The sequence below is a fragment of the Epinephelus lanceolatus genome, chromosome 12 (assembly GCF_041903045.1).
Source record: "Epinephelus lanceolatus isolate andai-2023 chromosome 12, ASM4190304v1, whole genome shotgun sequence".
NCBI classification, from domain to species: Eukaryota; Metazoa; Chordata; class Actinopteri; order Perciformes; family Serranidae; genus Epinephelus; species Epinephelus lanceolatus.
Genome location: NC_135745.1, coordinates 23,124,457 through 23,140,349, shown reverse-complemented (window position 1 = coordinate 23,140,349; position 15,893 = coordinate 23,124,457). Strand labels below are relative to the sequence as shown.

Below are 15,893 nucleotides of genomic sequence, written 5' to 3'. Positions count from 1 at the left end.
TGGAGATAGAGATGAGCTAACTAGCACAGATTTTTAACAATTTTGCTGCCAAATTTTGAGGGAAGAATATCTATTGAATGCATAAAGTCATAGATCTCAAAAAACTAAAACCTAAAGTGTAATTCTAAGGTAATACATAAATTTTCTAAGAATTTGTCACTAACATTATAATTTCTGCATGTAATAAATCTAGAAACCCCTATCAGGAGTATTAAGTGTGTAACTTTCTGTTTTCTAATTTATTAATGTTACATTTATCACAAATATTGTGCAAGACCACTGCAGGATTTTTATGTTGAATTCAAGTACAAAGTCTTCTGTTGTCAAGAGAGTCATACACACACTGCAGTTTCAAGGAATGTATTGTTTGTTGTATGTTTTCATAGAGACTCTTAACATGTGTTTTAAGGCTTCAGAAAACAAAAGTAATACACTTAGATGTCATTGTAGAGGGTACAATGAGGACAGATCTGACAACACAGGATAAGGAATCATCGGTACAAACAAGAGCTTTTGCAACATAGTCCTTACAAGAGGGTGAGTGTGAAACCTTTTACACAGTTTACAGTCAACACCGCAAACAGGACAGGCTCATTGCATGACTACAACATTAATACAATGGCATAAAGTAATCACATGAATTAGACAGTCTTGTTTTGCACTACACTGTGAGTTTTCAAGTGTCTCTTCAGGTGATTGAGGCATGTGTAATTCTTTGCACACAGCTGACAAGCGTAGGGTCTCAAACCTGTGTGCTTCATGGCATGTTTCTTTAATTCTCCACCACGTGAAAAACCTTTCCCACATTCAGAACAGATGTAAGGGCGCTCTCCAGTGTGAATGCGCATATGAATTGTCAGTGTGCTTGCCATGGTGAATCCCCGCCCACATACAGTGCACTTGTATGGCTTTTCCCCAGTGTGGGTTCGTCTGTGTATCTGCAGCTCGCCGGCTGAAACAAAAGCCTTGCCACAGTCTGAGCACAGATACGGTTTCTCTCCAGTGTGGGTCCTTATGTGTATGTTCAGGTTTCCTAATGCAGAGAAACGTTTCACGCAGAACATGCACTGAAACGGCCTCTCGCCTGTGTGACTGCGCATGTGAAGATTCAGGCCGTGTTTGTCTTTGAAGGCTTTGCCACAACGCACACAAATCTGTGTTCTCTGTCGCTTGTGGCGCAGCTCGTGGGCTGTCAAACAGGCAACAGAGCTGAAGACTTTCCCACACTGCATGCACTGATTGGACAGCTTGGGAGGATGAATCTTTTGGTGGGTTCTCAGCTCACTCATAGTGGGGTATACCTCCCCACACTGTCTGCACGTGAAGACACGGTTCTTAGTGTGAGTCAGCTCATGCTTACTCAGCAGATGCATTTTCGTAAATCTTTTTCCGCACTGAGAACAGTCAAACTTTTGGATGCTATGAACACACTGATGTCTAAATTTGTCCTGTATTGATTCAAAGCTATTCCCACATTTGATGCAGATATAAGCTGCTTTTGTGCACTGCGTCCTCCTGTGAGTTGACAGGTCAGAGGTCGTCCTAAAGGCCTTTCCACACTGAGAGCACTTGTAAGGGTTTTCTCCCGTGTGCCGTCTCTGATGTTTCAGGAGTTGATAGCGGTAAATGAAGCACTTTCCACACTGAGTGCATTTGTGTGCAACTCTCTCCCGCGGAGGAACAATCATAGAGCTTGACATTATAGGACTCTCACCAGACGTAGAGGGAGCTCGGCAGGTGTCTGAAGTTCCATCACTGCATTTCTCTCCTGCTTCCTGTTCTGCATTGTTCGCTGCTTCTGCGTCCTGAAGAGAAACCTCCTCAGAGTCTCTTTTGTTTTGAGATCTTTGCGTGTTAGATTCCGCATGTTTGGTCTCTGGCAGTGAAGGAAGGAGAGATAACGATGAGAAGAGTCGCTGCTCCGAGGGAGAGGGCACTGTTTGAAAAGAGAAATGTATAAAGTGAGAAAATTATTCATTTACATTCCATTGTTTAAGAGAGTTACTTTTCAAAGTGGTGCTATCATTTCTACACTGTGGCTGCTATTAAAACTTATGGTCACTACATAAACGTTTTTGTAGGTCAATGAACGCAGCACCGGTGAGTTTATTTTTTACCCAGCAGCACTTTGTGGAGCTCTAGTCGCAGGGATAACTGATGTGCTGATCCGATTAAAAGCAGATCCGATCACATCGATAAATGAGAGGAGCAGCTGCTGCATGTTCCAAAAGTACTCCTCATGAATGGATTTAAAATTGGTTGTTTTGTTTGACAACCTTTGTCCAAAATCCAAAGATATACATTTAAAATTAAGAGAGGAAAAACAGAAATTCCTCATATCTGACAAGCTGGAACCAGCATTTATTCACTGTCTGATAATCTGATTCATCAGTTAGCTGACAGATTGTTTCAGCGTTAATATGCATATAAAAATCTGGTTGGTAGCTGAGGCAGACTGACTTACCACTGGTATCCATCTTGGCCATTTTATCACTGTGGGCTTTGCTTCTGAGCAGCACTTTGAGGTCGTCTGCTTTGGATACACACTGCATGTACTCTTCCAACACAGAGGGTGTATCGCTGATCCACACTGCAGTCTGTCAAACAAACAAAAGTATCATCTTGATGGACTGGAACCAGACAAACCAACCTCTGGAAATGCTTTGTAAACTGTGTCATTGTGTCTTTACCTGCTTAAAGTCTGGTATAAGCAGCAATTCTTCTAGTCTGGTGAAGAACTCACAAACCAGTGTCTCCAGAGCTGTATCAAAGTCAGACCCATACTCCACAGGAAACACATTCTGTGCGGTGGAAAAGATCAACCCAAAGCATGGATGTAACACGTCATGTTACCGCATCACAATAAAACAAACTGCTAACGATGAGGTGAACGCAGAGACACACCTTCAGGAAGTGCTCTCTCCCTTTCGGGTCCTCCAGGAGTCTTTGAACAAGTCTGACAAAGTTGGCCTCAAGAGCTTCATTTCCTGCATGAACCTGTCAAGTAAAACATACACACACAAAATAAGCACAACGTTCCTTCTACAGTTATTTAATGTCCAGGTTTGAAGAAGTCACACACCTGTTTGGAGCTGGATGGCAGGAGACTGTTCAAGCATGTTTTAACATCTCTGAGATCCTCTGACTGTTCAGAGCTTAACATCTGTAACATCATCTGGAAAAGCCATTTAGACATGATACAAATATTAATTTCTAAAGCTCAAATCTGCTGATAATTAAACAGCATACTGATATAGAGTCCGTCTGTACCTCTCACCTTTGCTCTTAAGCCCAGAGTGAGCAGTCTCATCTGTCTGTCTGTCAAAATGTCAGGGATGGCTTCAGTTATCAAAGACACAAACTCCTCCACTTTCCCATAATGCACGATGTTCCTCAGACGAACCACCTTCCACATCACAGCCGACATCATCCGCAGAGGTGGAACCAGGAGCCTCAGCGAGGACAGAGGCAGCAGACCCTCTGTAAGGAGGAGCAGAATACTGCACTTAAAATATATGTTCACAGCATCTTTACTATAATGTACAGTCTTAACTCTGTTTTCAGAGAGAATAAGTGATGAACACACAGCTCATACAATCACACTTCAGTCACACCAACAAAGTGGCTTGCTCATCTTTTTGCACACATGTATTCTGAATGATCAGGCAGTGATCATATAAACCACACAGGGGGTGACAACAGCAGAAAAGACTGCATGTAGCATTAGTTTTTATCAATTTCTGAGCCTGTTGATGTGTTTGGATGTGTTAAGTGTCAGCCTCAAACAGATCATGGCTCTGTTCAGCAGAGGCTGAAATCCAGCTGCTTGACACATCAATGATCTGTAAGGAGACCAATAACAAGGGCAACTAACACACATATTTGGATTAAAAAAAAGTCAGCAGACATAACATTATGAGTGTTTTTTAATCTGGTGGAAGGATTTTTCAGCCAAAGGTAAAACAACAAAGATATGATGGGTTAAAGTGTGATTTGCAGTGCCCAGCTCATTGACTCTAATAGAACTGATACCAAAGTCTGGCTTCTCGAACACTGTTACTGTCGTCATGACCGTTCCTTCTTTTATATTTTCCTTGTCACTTACAAGGAATTTACTTTGGTTCTTGGTGCAAAGATAAAACATACAATAAACATATTCAGAGGAAATAAAACTAAGGCAAAGTACTAGAAAATTTAAAATCAAAATATGGCAAAGATAGTTTAAAAAAGTACCACAGCATAAAAACTATTTATATTACAGCTGTGTCAGAACATTAAAAAGCTGCAGTTTAGTGTCGGATGTGCAAAAATATTAATTAGAGAATGTGTAAAATTCACAATAGAGCACAGTAATATAGAAGTATTTTTATAATCCTCATTATGCATTTTGATTTACTATATTCCTGTTTAATATTCAGCTTATTCATTTGCATATACGGTCTACTACAGATTTAAATTACTTTATATCTGATTTACGTTATTACTCCTTTATTTTAACTTGTGCTACTTTATGTCTTAGTTTCATTTTTAATTAGAATTGTTAAAGGGAGCCCGAGACCCAGGATTTTCATTGACAGCGCTTCTGATAGAACTTGAAACTTAGTCATGACAGAAAGGTCAGGGCCGCCTGTATTTCCTCAGGAGACTCAGATTTTCAATGTCTGCAGAACCATGTTGCAGATGTTTTATCACTCATTGGAAGCCAGCGTCATCTTCTATACGGAAGAGTGCAGGGTGAAGGCAGCTGATGATTCTAACAGACTTAATAACCGCATCAGGAGAGCTGGTTCTGTCCGGGGAGTGGAAGTGGTGTCTCTAGTGGAGCTGTCAGAGAGGAGGATACTGAGAAAACAACTCAGTATCCTGGACAACTCCTCTCACCCCCTGCATGCCACCCTGGAGTCATATCAGTGCACATTTAGCCACAGACTGAGACCACAGAGGAGCACCACACAACGCCACAGAAGATGTTTTCTACCTGTGGACATCAAACTGTGTAACTCTTAACTCCTGTAGGGAGGAGAGCTGAGACAAAGGACACTAACAACAATATTCACCTACATTAGGGGCACTATTACTGTATATGATGTACAATGATACTTTTTAATATCTTGTGCAGTATTACTTGTCAATACCATTATCACTTGTCAGTGTGGCGCAATATAATTTTCTCAAAATTATGTTCAATACTACTTCTCATTGTCATATCAAATTCAATATAACATTCATTATCAGGCACCGTCTGCATTTTTTCACCATTTTAGTTCATTTTTATCTATTGTTACTCTGTTAGGCACTACTTTTTGCTCCTTAAACACTTTATATGTTGTACATTTTGAATATTCTGCCTGATATTTAACACTCAGTTAGTGACCCATTGGTGGCTCTGGTTGTTACTAGTTGTGAATGTTAATTATTGTTACTGTGTTTTGTGTTACTGTAATTTAAAGCATTCTCTGGCACAGTTGGAATAAATAACGTTTTACTAAAATGACTTGAATAGAATAATATGCTGCTCTTAAATGGGACTACAGATGCACAACTGCAGCAGTCTCTCAATGAAATTGGGAAACTTCAGTTGGATATAATATGCCCCATATTAAATAAATCTAACACAAAGCAAGTTGCAGTGGCTTCTCTCTGTCGTGTTTTATCTAATTTATCTAAAATACCCCAGGTTTTGTTATCACTATTATTTGTTTGATAGGAGAGGTAAGAAGTTGCTGTTAGCATGCAAGCTAACAACATCAAAACAAACCCATATGACCCAGGCAAAATACGAAACGTTACCCATTGTGTTCCCCCGAAGAGCTACGATAGTTGAATTAAGACTGAATTAATAAACTCTTCTTTCTGTGATAATGAGCTTCTAGTGCAATCTAACCAGGCACCTCTATTTGCTTCTCGCTGGTCATAAGCAGGGCTCGGGCAGCGACAGTAGCTATGTTCTAATAGCACGTCCATGTTTGTGGCAGACGGTGGCGGTAAAGAAACCGGATGTTAACAGAATAAACACAACACGAAGAAGTAGAAGCAGGAAGCTGCATTTGACAACAAATAGCGAGGTGCTTGGTTAGCTGGAAGCTAACTTTCAGGGCTAGTAACTGCAGAAAGAGGATTTTCTTCATAAGGAAACATTCGTCAGTGTTAATTCAATTATCATAGCTCCTCGGGGGAACAATATGGGTAATTTTTTGGATTTTCCTGGGGTTATATCTGTTTGTTGTGATGATGTTAACATTAGCTTACCTGCTAGCAGCAACTTTTGACTTAAAACTAATAACAGTCATAATCAAACCTAGAGGTATTTTAGATACATGTGACGCTATAAAGAGAAGCAATGGCAGTTTTTACTTTATTTCAGTGGTAGAAGAAATAGTCGGATCTTACAGTACAAGTTACAGTGGCAGTACAACAGCACAGGAATACTCTGCTATAAGTAAAAGTTCTGCATTCAAAATCTTACTCAAGTAACAGTGAAAAAAATATCAGCATCAAAATATACTCAAATAACAAAAACTAAAAGGTACTCATTGTGCGAAATGGCCCTTTTCAGAATATTATATAAGCTAATGCATTATAGAATTATAATCATTGATGAACTAATGTGAACATCACTCTAAATTGCAGCTGGTAGCTGGAACAACTAAGTTTTACATATACATTAATGCATTCATATTTGTTGAATATACTTGTATTAATTATCCTAATCTGCAAAGTAAATGGTAACTTATGTTGTCAAATAAATGTAGTGGAGTAAAAAAAATACTATGTTGGATTCCAAAATTTAGTAAAGACCTTAAAATACTCAAGTTGAGTAAAAGTACTTCAAATTTGTACTTAAGTACTGAGGAAAGGTACTTAGTTACATTCTACCACTGCTATATACATCTAATTTGGGGCATAAAAAGAACAGAAGAATTAACTTTTCTGCTTTGTTGAGGGGCAGATTTTGTTGCACATCTCTTGCTCTCACACATATTACAACTAAGTTTCATGGTATGCACAAAAAGTACAGAAGTAGTCAGTGAAAATCTTGGGTCTCAGGCTCCCTTCAACAATTCTTATTAGATATGCCCAAAATAAGAGAATGAGAGAAGAAAAAAATAAATAAATAATAAAAAAAATTAGAATCTAAGACAAAATATTGCAAGTTAAAATATAGGGATAATGACATAAATCAAATGTAAATTTATAGTAGAAAGTATATACAAATGAATAAGCTGAATGTAAACAGGAATGTTATAAATGCAAATGCATAATGTGGAATATAAATATACTATTTTTTTGGCACCTTAAGTGATATATTTAGTTAGCTTCATTTCTTCTTTAAATTTTACTAACTTAGTAAAAGTTCTACTGAGTTTAAAGTCTTTTTCTTTTTTAAAGGTCAAGACTTAACACATCAACAGGCTCAGAAAACTTCCATATTCTGTACTCAATAATATGATCAATAAAAATTAATGCTACACACATTGTTTTCTATTGTTGTTACACCCTGTGTGGTTTATATGATCACTGCCTGATCATAGAGAATATGTTATATGTGTGCAAAAAGATGAACAGACCGCTTTGTTGGTGTGACTGAAGTGTGATTGTATGAGCTGTGTGTTCATCACTTGTTGTCTCTGCAAACAGAGTTGAGACTGTAAATTATAGTAAAGATGCTGTGAACATATATTTTAAGTGCAGTATTCTGCTCCTCCTTACAGAGGGTCCGCTGCCTCTGTCCTCGCTGAGGCTCCTGGTTCCACCTCTGCGGATGATGTCGGCTGTGATGTGGAAGGTGGTTCGTCTGAGGAACATTGTGCATTATGGGAAAGTGGAGGAGTTTGTGTCTTTGATAACTGAAGCCATCCCTGACATTTTGACAGACAGACAGATGAGACTGCTCACACTGGGCTTAAGAGCAAAGGTAAGAGGTACAGATGGACTCTATATCAGTATGCTGCTTAATTATCAGCAGATTTGAGCTTTAGAAATTAATATTTGTATCATGTCTACATGGCTTTTCCAGATGATGTTACAGATGTTAAGCTCTGATCAGTCAGAGGATCTCAGAGGTGTAAAATCATGCTTGAACAGCCTCCTGCCATCCAGCTCCAAACAGGTGTGTGACTTCTTCAAACCTGGACATTAAATAACTGTAGAAGGAACGTTGTGCTTATTTTGTGTGTGTATGTTTTACTTGACAGGTTCATGCAGGAAATGAAGCTCTTGAGGCCAACTTTGTCAGACTTGTTCAAAGACTCCTGGAGGACCCGAAAGGGAGAGAGCACTTCCTGAAGGTGTGTCTCTGCGTTCACCTCATCGTTAGCAGTTTGTTTTATTGTGAAATGATGCGGTGACATGACGTTTTACATCCATGCTTTGGGTTGATATTTTTCACCTCACAGAATGTGTTTCCTGTGGAGTATGGGTCTGACTTTGATACAGCTCTGGAGACACTGGTTTGTGAGTTCTTCACCAGACTAGAAGAATTGCTGCTTATACCAGACTTTAAGCAGGTAAAGACACAATGACACAGTTTACAAAGCATTTCCAGAGGTTGGTTTGTCTGGTTCCAGTCCATCAAGATGATACTTTTGTTTGTTTGACAGACTGCAGTGTGGATCAGCGATACACCCTCTGTGTTGGAAGAGTACATGCAGTGTGTATCCAAAGCAGACGACCTCAAAGTGCTGCTCAGAAGCAAAGCCCACAGTGGTAAAATGGCCAAGATGGATACCAGTGGTAAGTCAGTCTGCCTCAGCTACCAACCAGATTTTTATATGCATATTAACGCTGAAACAATCTGTCAACTAACCGATGAGTCAGATCGCCAGACAGTGATTTCTCAAGCAGCATTTGCTGGTTCCAGCTTGTTAAATGTGAGGATTTTTTTCTTTCTACATTGTAAATTGATGTCTTTAGGTTTGGATTAAGTCATCACCTTTACATGGTGGAGTGTAAATGAATCATTGTCTCACATTTTGAATTTCTCTTTTCCAACAGTGCCCTCCCCCTCAGAGCAGCGGCTCTTCTCATCATTATCTCTCCCTCCTTTACCGCAAGAGACCAACGCCAAAGATGCAGATTCTAACACACAAACATTTCAAAACCAAAGAGAATCTGAGGGGATTTCTCCTCAGGATGCAGGAGATATGGGAATACAGGATGCAAGATGGCTGTCTGAGGAGGAAACAAACATTCAGAATGGCAGCAATGCAGAACAAACAACAGTAGAGAAATGTAGTGACAACATTTCTGATGTGAACTTTGGAGAGGAGAATAATGACGGAGCTTCAGACACCTGCCGAGCTCCCCCTACATCTGCTGAGAGTCCTGTAATGTCCAGCTCTATGATGGGCCCTCCACGGCAGAGAGTTGCACATAAATGCACTCAGTGTGGAAAGTGCTTCATTTACCGCTACGAACTTCTGGAGCATCAGAGGCTGCACACGGGAGAAAACCCTTACAAGTGCTCTCAGTGTGGAAAAGCCTTCAGGAGGACCTCTGACCTGTCAACTCACAGGAGGACGCAGTGCACAAAAGCAGCTTATATCTGCATCAAATGTGGGAATAGCTTTGAATCAATACAGGACAAATTTAGACATCAGTGTGTTCATAGCATCCAAAAGTTTGACTGTTCTCAGTGCGGAAAAAGATTTACGAAAATGCATCTGCTGAGTAAGCATGAGCTGACTCACACTAAGAACCGTGTCTTCACGTGCAGACAGTGTGGGGAGGTATACCCCACTATGAGTGAGCTGAGAACCCACCAAAAGATTCATCCTCCCAAGCTGTCCAATCAGTGCATGCAGTGTGGGAAAGTCTTCAGCTCTGTTGCCTGTTTGACAGCCCATGAGCTGCGCCACAGACAACAGAGAACACAGATTTGTACACGCTGTGGCAAAGCCTTCAAAAACAAGCATGACCTGAACCTTCACATGCGCAGTCACACAGGCGAGAGGCCGTTTCAGTGCACGTACTGTGGAAAACGTTTCTCTGTATCAGGAAACCTGAACATACACATAAGGACCCACACTGGAGAGAAACCGTATCTGTGCTCCGACTGCGGCAAGGCTTTTGTTTCAGCCGGCGAGCTGCAGATACACAGACGAACCCACACTGGGGAAAAGCCATACAAGTGTACTGTATGTGAGCGGGGATTCACCATGGCGAGTAAAGTGACACTTCATATGCGTGTTCACACTGGAGAGCGCCCTTACATCTGTTCTGAATGTGGGAAAGGTTTTTCACGTGGCAGTGAATTAAAGAAACATAACATGAACCATACAGGGGTGAGACCCTACGCTTGTCACCTGTGTGTAAAGACTTACACATGCCTCAATCACCTGAAGAGACACTTGAAAACTCACAGTGTAGTGCAGAACAAGACTGTCTAATTCATGTGATTACCAAATGCCAATTTTATCAAATTATGATTGTATTCCTGAAAATAGAAGCAGGGTGAGGCTTTCAGGCACAACTGCTCTTATGCCGCACACAGAAGGGAATTGAATTTAAGGGTATTGATGCAACTAGCCTGTACTGATAGTGGTATGTAAAAAGGTTTCACACTTAACATTGTGTAAGCACTATGTTGCAAAAATTCTTGTTTTTACTAAATGACTCGTCATCCTGTGTTGTCAGATCTGTCCTCATTGTACCCTCTACAGTGACATTATTTGTTCTCTGAAGCCCTAAAACATATTTTAAAAGGGTCTTTAAGAAACACATCAAACAATACAATACATTGCTTACAACTGCAATGTGTTTGCTCCTGACAATAAAAAACCGCATATAAATCTAACATGAACTTGTACTTGAGTCCATCACAAACATAATAATTGACATTTAAAAGATAAACACTAAGAAAAAGAGCCTCTATTATCTTAGTAAGGTTTGTGGATGTTATTCCAAGCAGAAATTTTGAAAGATTTCAATGACAATTTATTAAAAAAAAAAAAAAAAAAAGTTTTTACAAGTATTTATACAAAACTTGTTACCTTGCAGGTTGCTGCTGCATCGCTCTCGGCTAGAAGAAAGCGCTTTGTGCTGTTATAGTTATCATTATCATCATTATATTAATCATTTATTGTTGGCTAAATTAATACTGTTTTATATAACTTAGTATCATGGATTATGTCAGCTGGGAAAGTAAGTTGACAAGCTAGTCAACTGATAAATCCACTCAGATAGTTTTACTAGGCTAGGCTAGCAAACAAGCAAACGTTAGCCAGCTAGCTGTAAGTAAGCTACACTGCGAGGATGTGGCGTTTGTTTGTTTAATAACGTTAGCTGATAAATTAATTTGAAAACAGCAAGCTAGCTAATTTACCCTCCATATTAGCCCTGCAGTCTAGATTAATCAAATGACGTTAATCACCTGAGACAGTATTTTACTATGTTAGCAAGCTAGCAATTCCTCTGCCTCAGCAAGCAAGCTAATGTTAGCTAACAATAGCCAGATTAAACCACCATATCAGAATGTATTTTAAATGCAAGTGGTTCCTGTAGCGCTGGGATTTCTTTTCAGCACAGGAGGCACTGATATTATGCTATGGGGTACTGTATTTGATGAACTTACTGTTTATCAGACCATAAATAAGATGAGAATTAGCTAGCTAGCTAATTAGCCCCCTTTTACGGTCATAGCCATGATTCCATCAGCCTGTTTAGATGCGCATTTAGAAGTATCGCATCGGAAAATTATGATGGAAACGCCAAAATTCGAATTAAAATCCCCTGATTCGCACAAACTAAAATACGCTGGCTTTAGCCGGGTTTTGGTTGATTCGAAAAAATGTTGATTCGCAAAACGGGGGATGGAAACAGTTATGTTCGAATTAAGTCTGACGTAGTGCACCTCTCTCCATGGTGATATCCACACTCCGGGTCGGGAAGGCGGGAAGGCCGCCAGAATACGTAGAAGAAGAAGAATTCGAGACTTGTTTTGTTTCCGGTTCTGCAGAAAACTCACGCGAGTTTGTAGTTTTCACCAAAGTCCGTACATTTAATGGAAACACACAGGATTCGTATTTCTTTTAATGCGCATTTCCCAATGATTCAAATCACTTTTGGATGGAAATATATCTTATGGCTAGCCCACTGACCCTCCGCCTCACTCCCCTTCTAAAACACTAACACCACTTCTCTGGGAAGGGAGTGGACGGCAGCTCAGACCTTAGGTGCTGTAGAAACTTGAATTCAACCAGTGCAAACTCCAGGGGGCTCATTTATAAACTTTACATACGCACAAAACAAGGCCTGAAAGAGGCGTACGCCACTTCCCAGGGAACAGTTGTGATCTATGAAAACAGACTCATTGCAAGAAACTCTGACCCATGCTTACGAACATTTTTGCAACGGGAAATTGCAGATGCAGATGGTGAAGCTGAAACCTGATTGGAGAAATTATAGAATATTTCTTGGCGCACACCATTTTTGGCTCTTGGTATGTACATTTTTAGTATGGGTCTTACGTACTGTTTTCTAAATGAGATCCCAGGTGTGGGGTTCAGGGACTAATCAGACCCCCAGAAAAGCCACTTAACCTTGAAGCAAATATCTCCAGTGGCCACTCGCTGTGTTGTAGCGCATAAATCCCCTGCGTCCCAAAAAGCTTATTCTCCACAGACCACCATTGTAAAACTGACAGGGCCAGCTAACAGCAGCAGCAAAGCTAACATCAGGACATCATCTGTTAAAAGCCTCCTGTTGTTGGATACGACATGAAACTACTCCAGATAGCTCAATCATGTTGTAACTAAGACATCCGCTGGAAAAAATATTTTTTTTCACGGGCCATTTAGTGAGTTATTACAGACACCGCTAAGGGCTATCAGCTAACGGCGTCCCTATGTCACCCCGGTAAATGGTCGCGCAACGATTACGTCACATCCAGAGCCCGTAACTTTACAGGAACCTTCCTCGTACTCCGCTCTCTCAGTGGAGACACGGCGGTACAGAGGGCCGAGCGAGAGGACGTTCCTGTAGTAGTTCCTGCCCCCAAAATAGTACCAGGAACTTCTTCAGTGGAAACGGGCCTATTGAATCCAAGACACCAAGAATTAAGGCAGTTCTGAAGGCAAGAGGGGTCCAACCTGGTAAAGTGACCGGTGTATAATCATGTAGGCTATTACAACCTACATTTGACCTGCAATCTGTGAGACTGATGTAAAACCTGAGATCAAACTGAACTACGCAGAGAATTTTATATTAAAATTACGCTGAATTTTATATAGTAAAATTAACAAAGGTACAAACATGTTTGTGTGATTATTATTATTATTATCATTAACAATGCAGTGGATCAATATTTGTCCTAAATGTTAACTCATTTATGTGAGTGAAATCTCCTCCAAATGCTCTCCAGTTTGATGTTAGGTATTTCATGTTGTTGGCCTTTTGTCTGGCTCCAGATTTACACACCAGCCAGAGTCTCACCTGGAGCTGCTGTAGGTGCGTGAATCCCCTGGTGGTGGCAGTGATGGCTTTCCAACAGCTAGGGCCCTGTCAGTATTCATCAGAAAAAGAGGAACCATGGGAAAAGTAATTAGATAGTGCCTCATCAGACCATCTGGGCAGCGTTAGCCACCATGACACCAAGTAAATCCCCGCAGTGCATGTTGACTGACAGAAGGGCCCTCTTGTACTTAAAAAGGCTATTTCCTCTATTTTGGACTCACCCTTTTAGTGAGACTAACCTCGATTTTTACTCTGCCACCCACAATCAGCCAGCCAGCAGCACAGAGCTACAGTATAACATGCAACCAGCTGCAACAACTGGTATGAGGGCTAAGTTCAAAGTTGGATTTTAGTAAAAGTTGCAACCTTACATTTAATGCCCTATATAATTTATTGCACTTCTATCACAAGAAGTCACACAGCAGAGGGAAACTGGTCAACAGGGCTGCTACCATGAAGAATAACAAGGTCTTGTCTTCGTATTTTTCATCTTTGGCTCCAAGGAAAATGGATGGCGATCCGGTTGTCTTTGCGACAGTGGCGCTAACAATAATACTACTTGGAAACGCAAGTCAGGAAAAGCTTACAAGTAATCTGTTTCCACTTTAAAGCAGAAGAGTGATCATTGGATTTACATTTGCCAAGTGTCCAAAAAAATAGACTGAATGCTAATGTTGTGCTTTCTATTTGAACTTAAAACCAGTTGCTGCAGACTTAACGCCTCGTTTCCACTTACGTATGTGTACGGAGACAAATGAAGCGGAAGTCATATTATTTCAATCCGGACTTTGCCTCGAGTATGCTAAAAAAAAACACTGACCTAATGCGGTGGATTTCGGAGAGACTGTATGACAATGTCCTAGCCTAGCTAACAGGCTGCTAACTGGCTAACATTAGGCTAACAACAACAGACAATTCTCTAAAGTTCAGTTGCCTGTTCATTGTGAATCTGAGTTATGTTGTTCTGTTAAAATATGGTTATATATAATACAGTCAGTCATGATGACTTCTTCAGGCGGTTATTCGTCTTTTCAATTAAATTTTTCACAAAACATGTTGTGTACCTAGCAGGCCCTGTTTGTGTCCCGGAAATGATCCTAGCGCGTATTTCAAACTACTTTGCAGTGAACAATGGACAAATTAGATCCTACCCCAAAGGTAGTTTCTATCAGGTTTCTATCCATCTGTAAAGAAATGCACTTCCTTGCGTTGGACACTAGAAGCATCATCCGTATAGTTACAGATCTATGGACACCAGTCACATGCAAAGTGGAAATGAGGCGTTAAGTCAAAATTATGAGTAAGTAAATATAAAAATTATTAAAAGAGTAGAAAAATAAAAAGTTTGACTTGCGATGATTTTGACTAATTCTAAATTTATAAGCACACTTTTTTATTACTTTTATGTACTTTTTTTTTGGCATCAATAGGCTTCCATACAAACCACTCGCCTACCACAAATGGCTGCTTCCCCTTAAAACATTACAAACTGGTTTAATGTTTACAGGTAATTTTTCTTATGCGTAGTCTTTAAATAATAATATTAATAATATATAAAATGATTAGGACAGACTGAGCAGTTTATACATATTTAACATGTTTAAGTTCATTGCAGCGACGGGCAGATATAAAGATCATCATGTAGAAAAATAAAAATGAATTACATTCTCACCGACCTCTGACTGATGATGACTCATGACCTCTGTTTAACTAAATGTCATTTGAATAAATGGCACACACGGAACATGCAATTCAACAAATGTCTTATGTATTAGAGTTTAGCATGCCTACAGTATATGTAGACGATTTGTGATGCATTACGTTGACATTGCTGCGTTTTACTGTGTGCTGCTGGGTGCATTTTGTAATTAGACATAGTGCCTTTTTAATCTTTTTTAAAATGTTTGCTCTCTCTGATGAAGCTTTAATCTCCGCCACATGTCCAAACGCTTAAAAATCAGATCAATTACCAAGTCACATTCAGTCAAGTCACATTTTTCCTGGCACTTTATGCGCAAACCCAAATTAAATTCAAAGTAAGCATCTGTCTATTATGAGGATGGATGGCAGAAGTATAGTGTGTTTGTGTGTGTGTGTGTGTGTGTGTGTGTGTGTGTGGTGGTGGTTGTGTTAATGCATATATGTGTACTGTATGTATGAGTGTGTGTGTGTGTGTGTGTGTGTGTGTGTGTGAGAGTGAGTGAGAGAGATAGAGAGAGAGAGAGAAAGAGTGCGTGCATTTGTGTGTCTGTGAGTGTGTAATTAAAACAAGTGATTTTTTTTTACACACAGATTATCCCTCTATCCCAGCTGGTCAGAGTTGGATTTGACCACCCTGACAACCAGAGAGAGGAAATCTCTTTGGGGCTAAATCCAAATTGGCACCCTTGATGATTTTTTTCCAAACTGAAAATGTGGGAGTTCTCAACTATTAACTTGAA

General features: G+C 40.0%; 2 protein-coding genes across 4 annotated transcripts; one reads left to right on the top strand and one right to left on the bottom strand.

Annotated features, from left to right (window-relative positions):
• Nucleotides 1-349: 349 nt before the first annotated feature.
• LOC117271711 (uncharacterized) lies at nucleotides 350-5,972 on the bottom strand. Of its 3 annotated transcripts, none has more exons than XM_033650056.2 (7): nucleotides 5,892-5,972; nucleotides 3,278-3,480; nucleotides 3,083-3,175; nucleotides 2,905-2,997; nucleotides 2,691-2,801; nucleotides 2,465-2,597; nucleotides 350-1,936 (listed from the first exon to the last, which is right to left on the bottom strand). In XM_033650056.2, the coding sequence occupies exons 1-7, from the start codon at nucleotides 5,962-5,964 to the stop codon at nucleotides 642-644; spliced, it is 2,001 nt and encodes a 666-aa protein (XP_033505947.2). In that variant the 5' UTR covers nucleotides 5,965-5,972; the 3' UTR covers nucleotides 350-641. The 3 variants fall into 3 exon arrangements, with proteins under 3 accessions (XP_033505947.2, XP_033505951.2, XP_033505952.2); XM_033650060.2 differs by having other exon boundaries at nucleotides 5,791-5,971; XM_033650061.2 differs by lacking the exon at nucleotides 5,892-5,972 and having other exon boundaries at nucleotides 3,271-3,383.
• Nucleotides 5,973-6,028: 56 nt separating this feature from the next.
• LOC117271729 (uncharacterized) lies at nucleotides 6,029-10,844 on the top strand. The gene is made up of 7 exons (XM_033650083.2): nucleotides 6,029-6,186; nucleotides 7,713-7,915; nucleotides 8,018-8,110; nucleotides 8,196-8,288; nucleotides 8,397-8,507; nucleotides 8,601-8,733; nucleotides 8,995-10,844. The coding sequence occupies exons 1-7, from the start codon at nucleotides 6,183-6,185 to the stop codon at nucleotides 10,386-10,388; spliced, it is 2,031 nt and encodes a 676-aa protein (XP_033505974.2). The 5' UTR covers nucleotides 6,029-6,182; the 3' UTR covers nucleotides 10,389-10,844.
• Nucleotides 10,845-15,893: the final 5,049 nt, after the last annotated feature.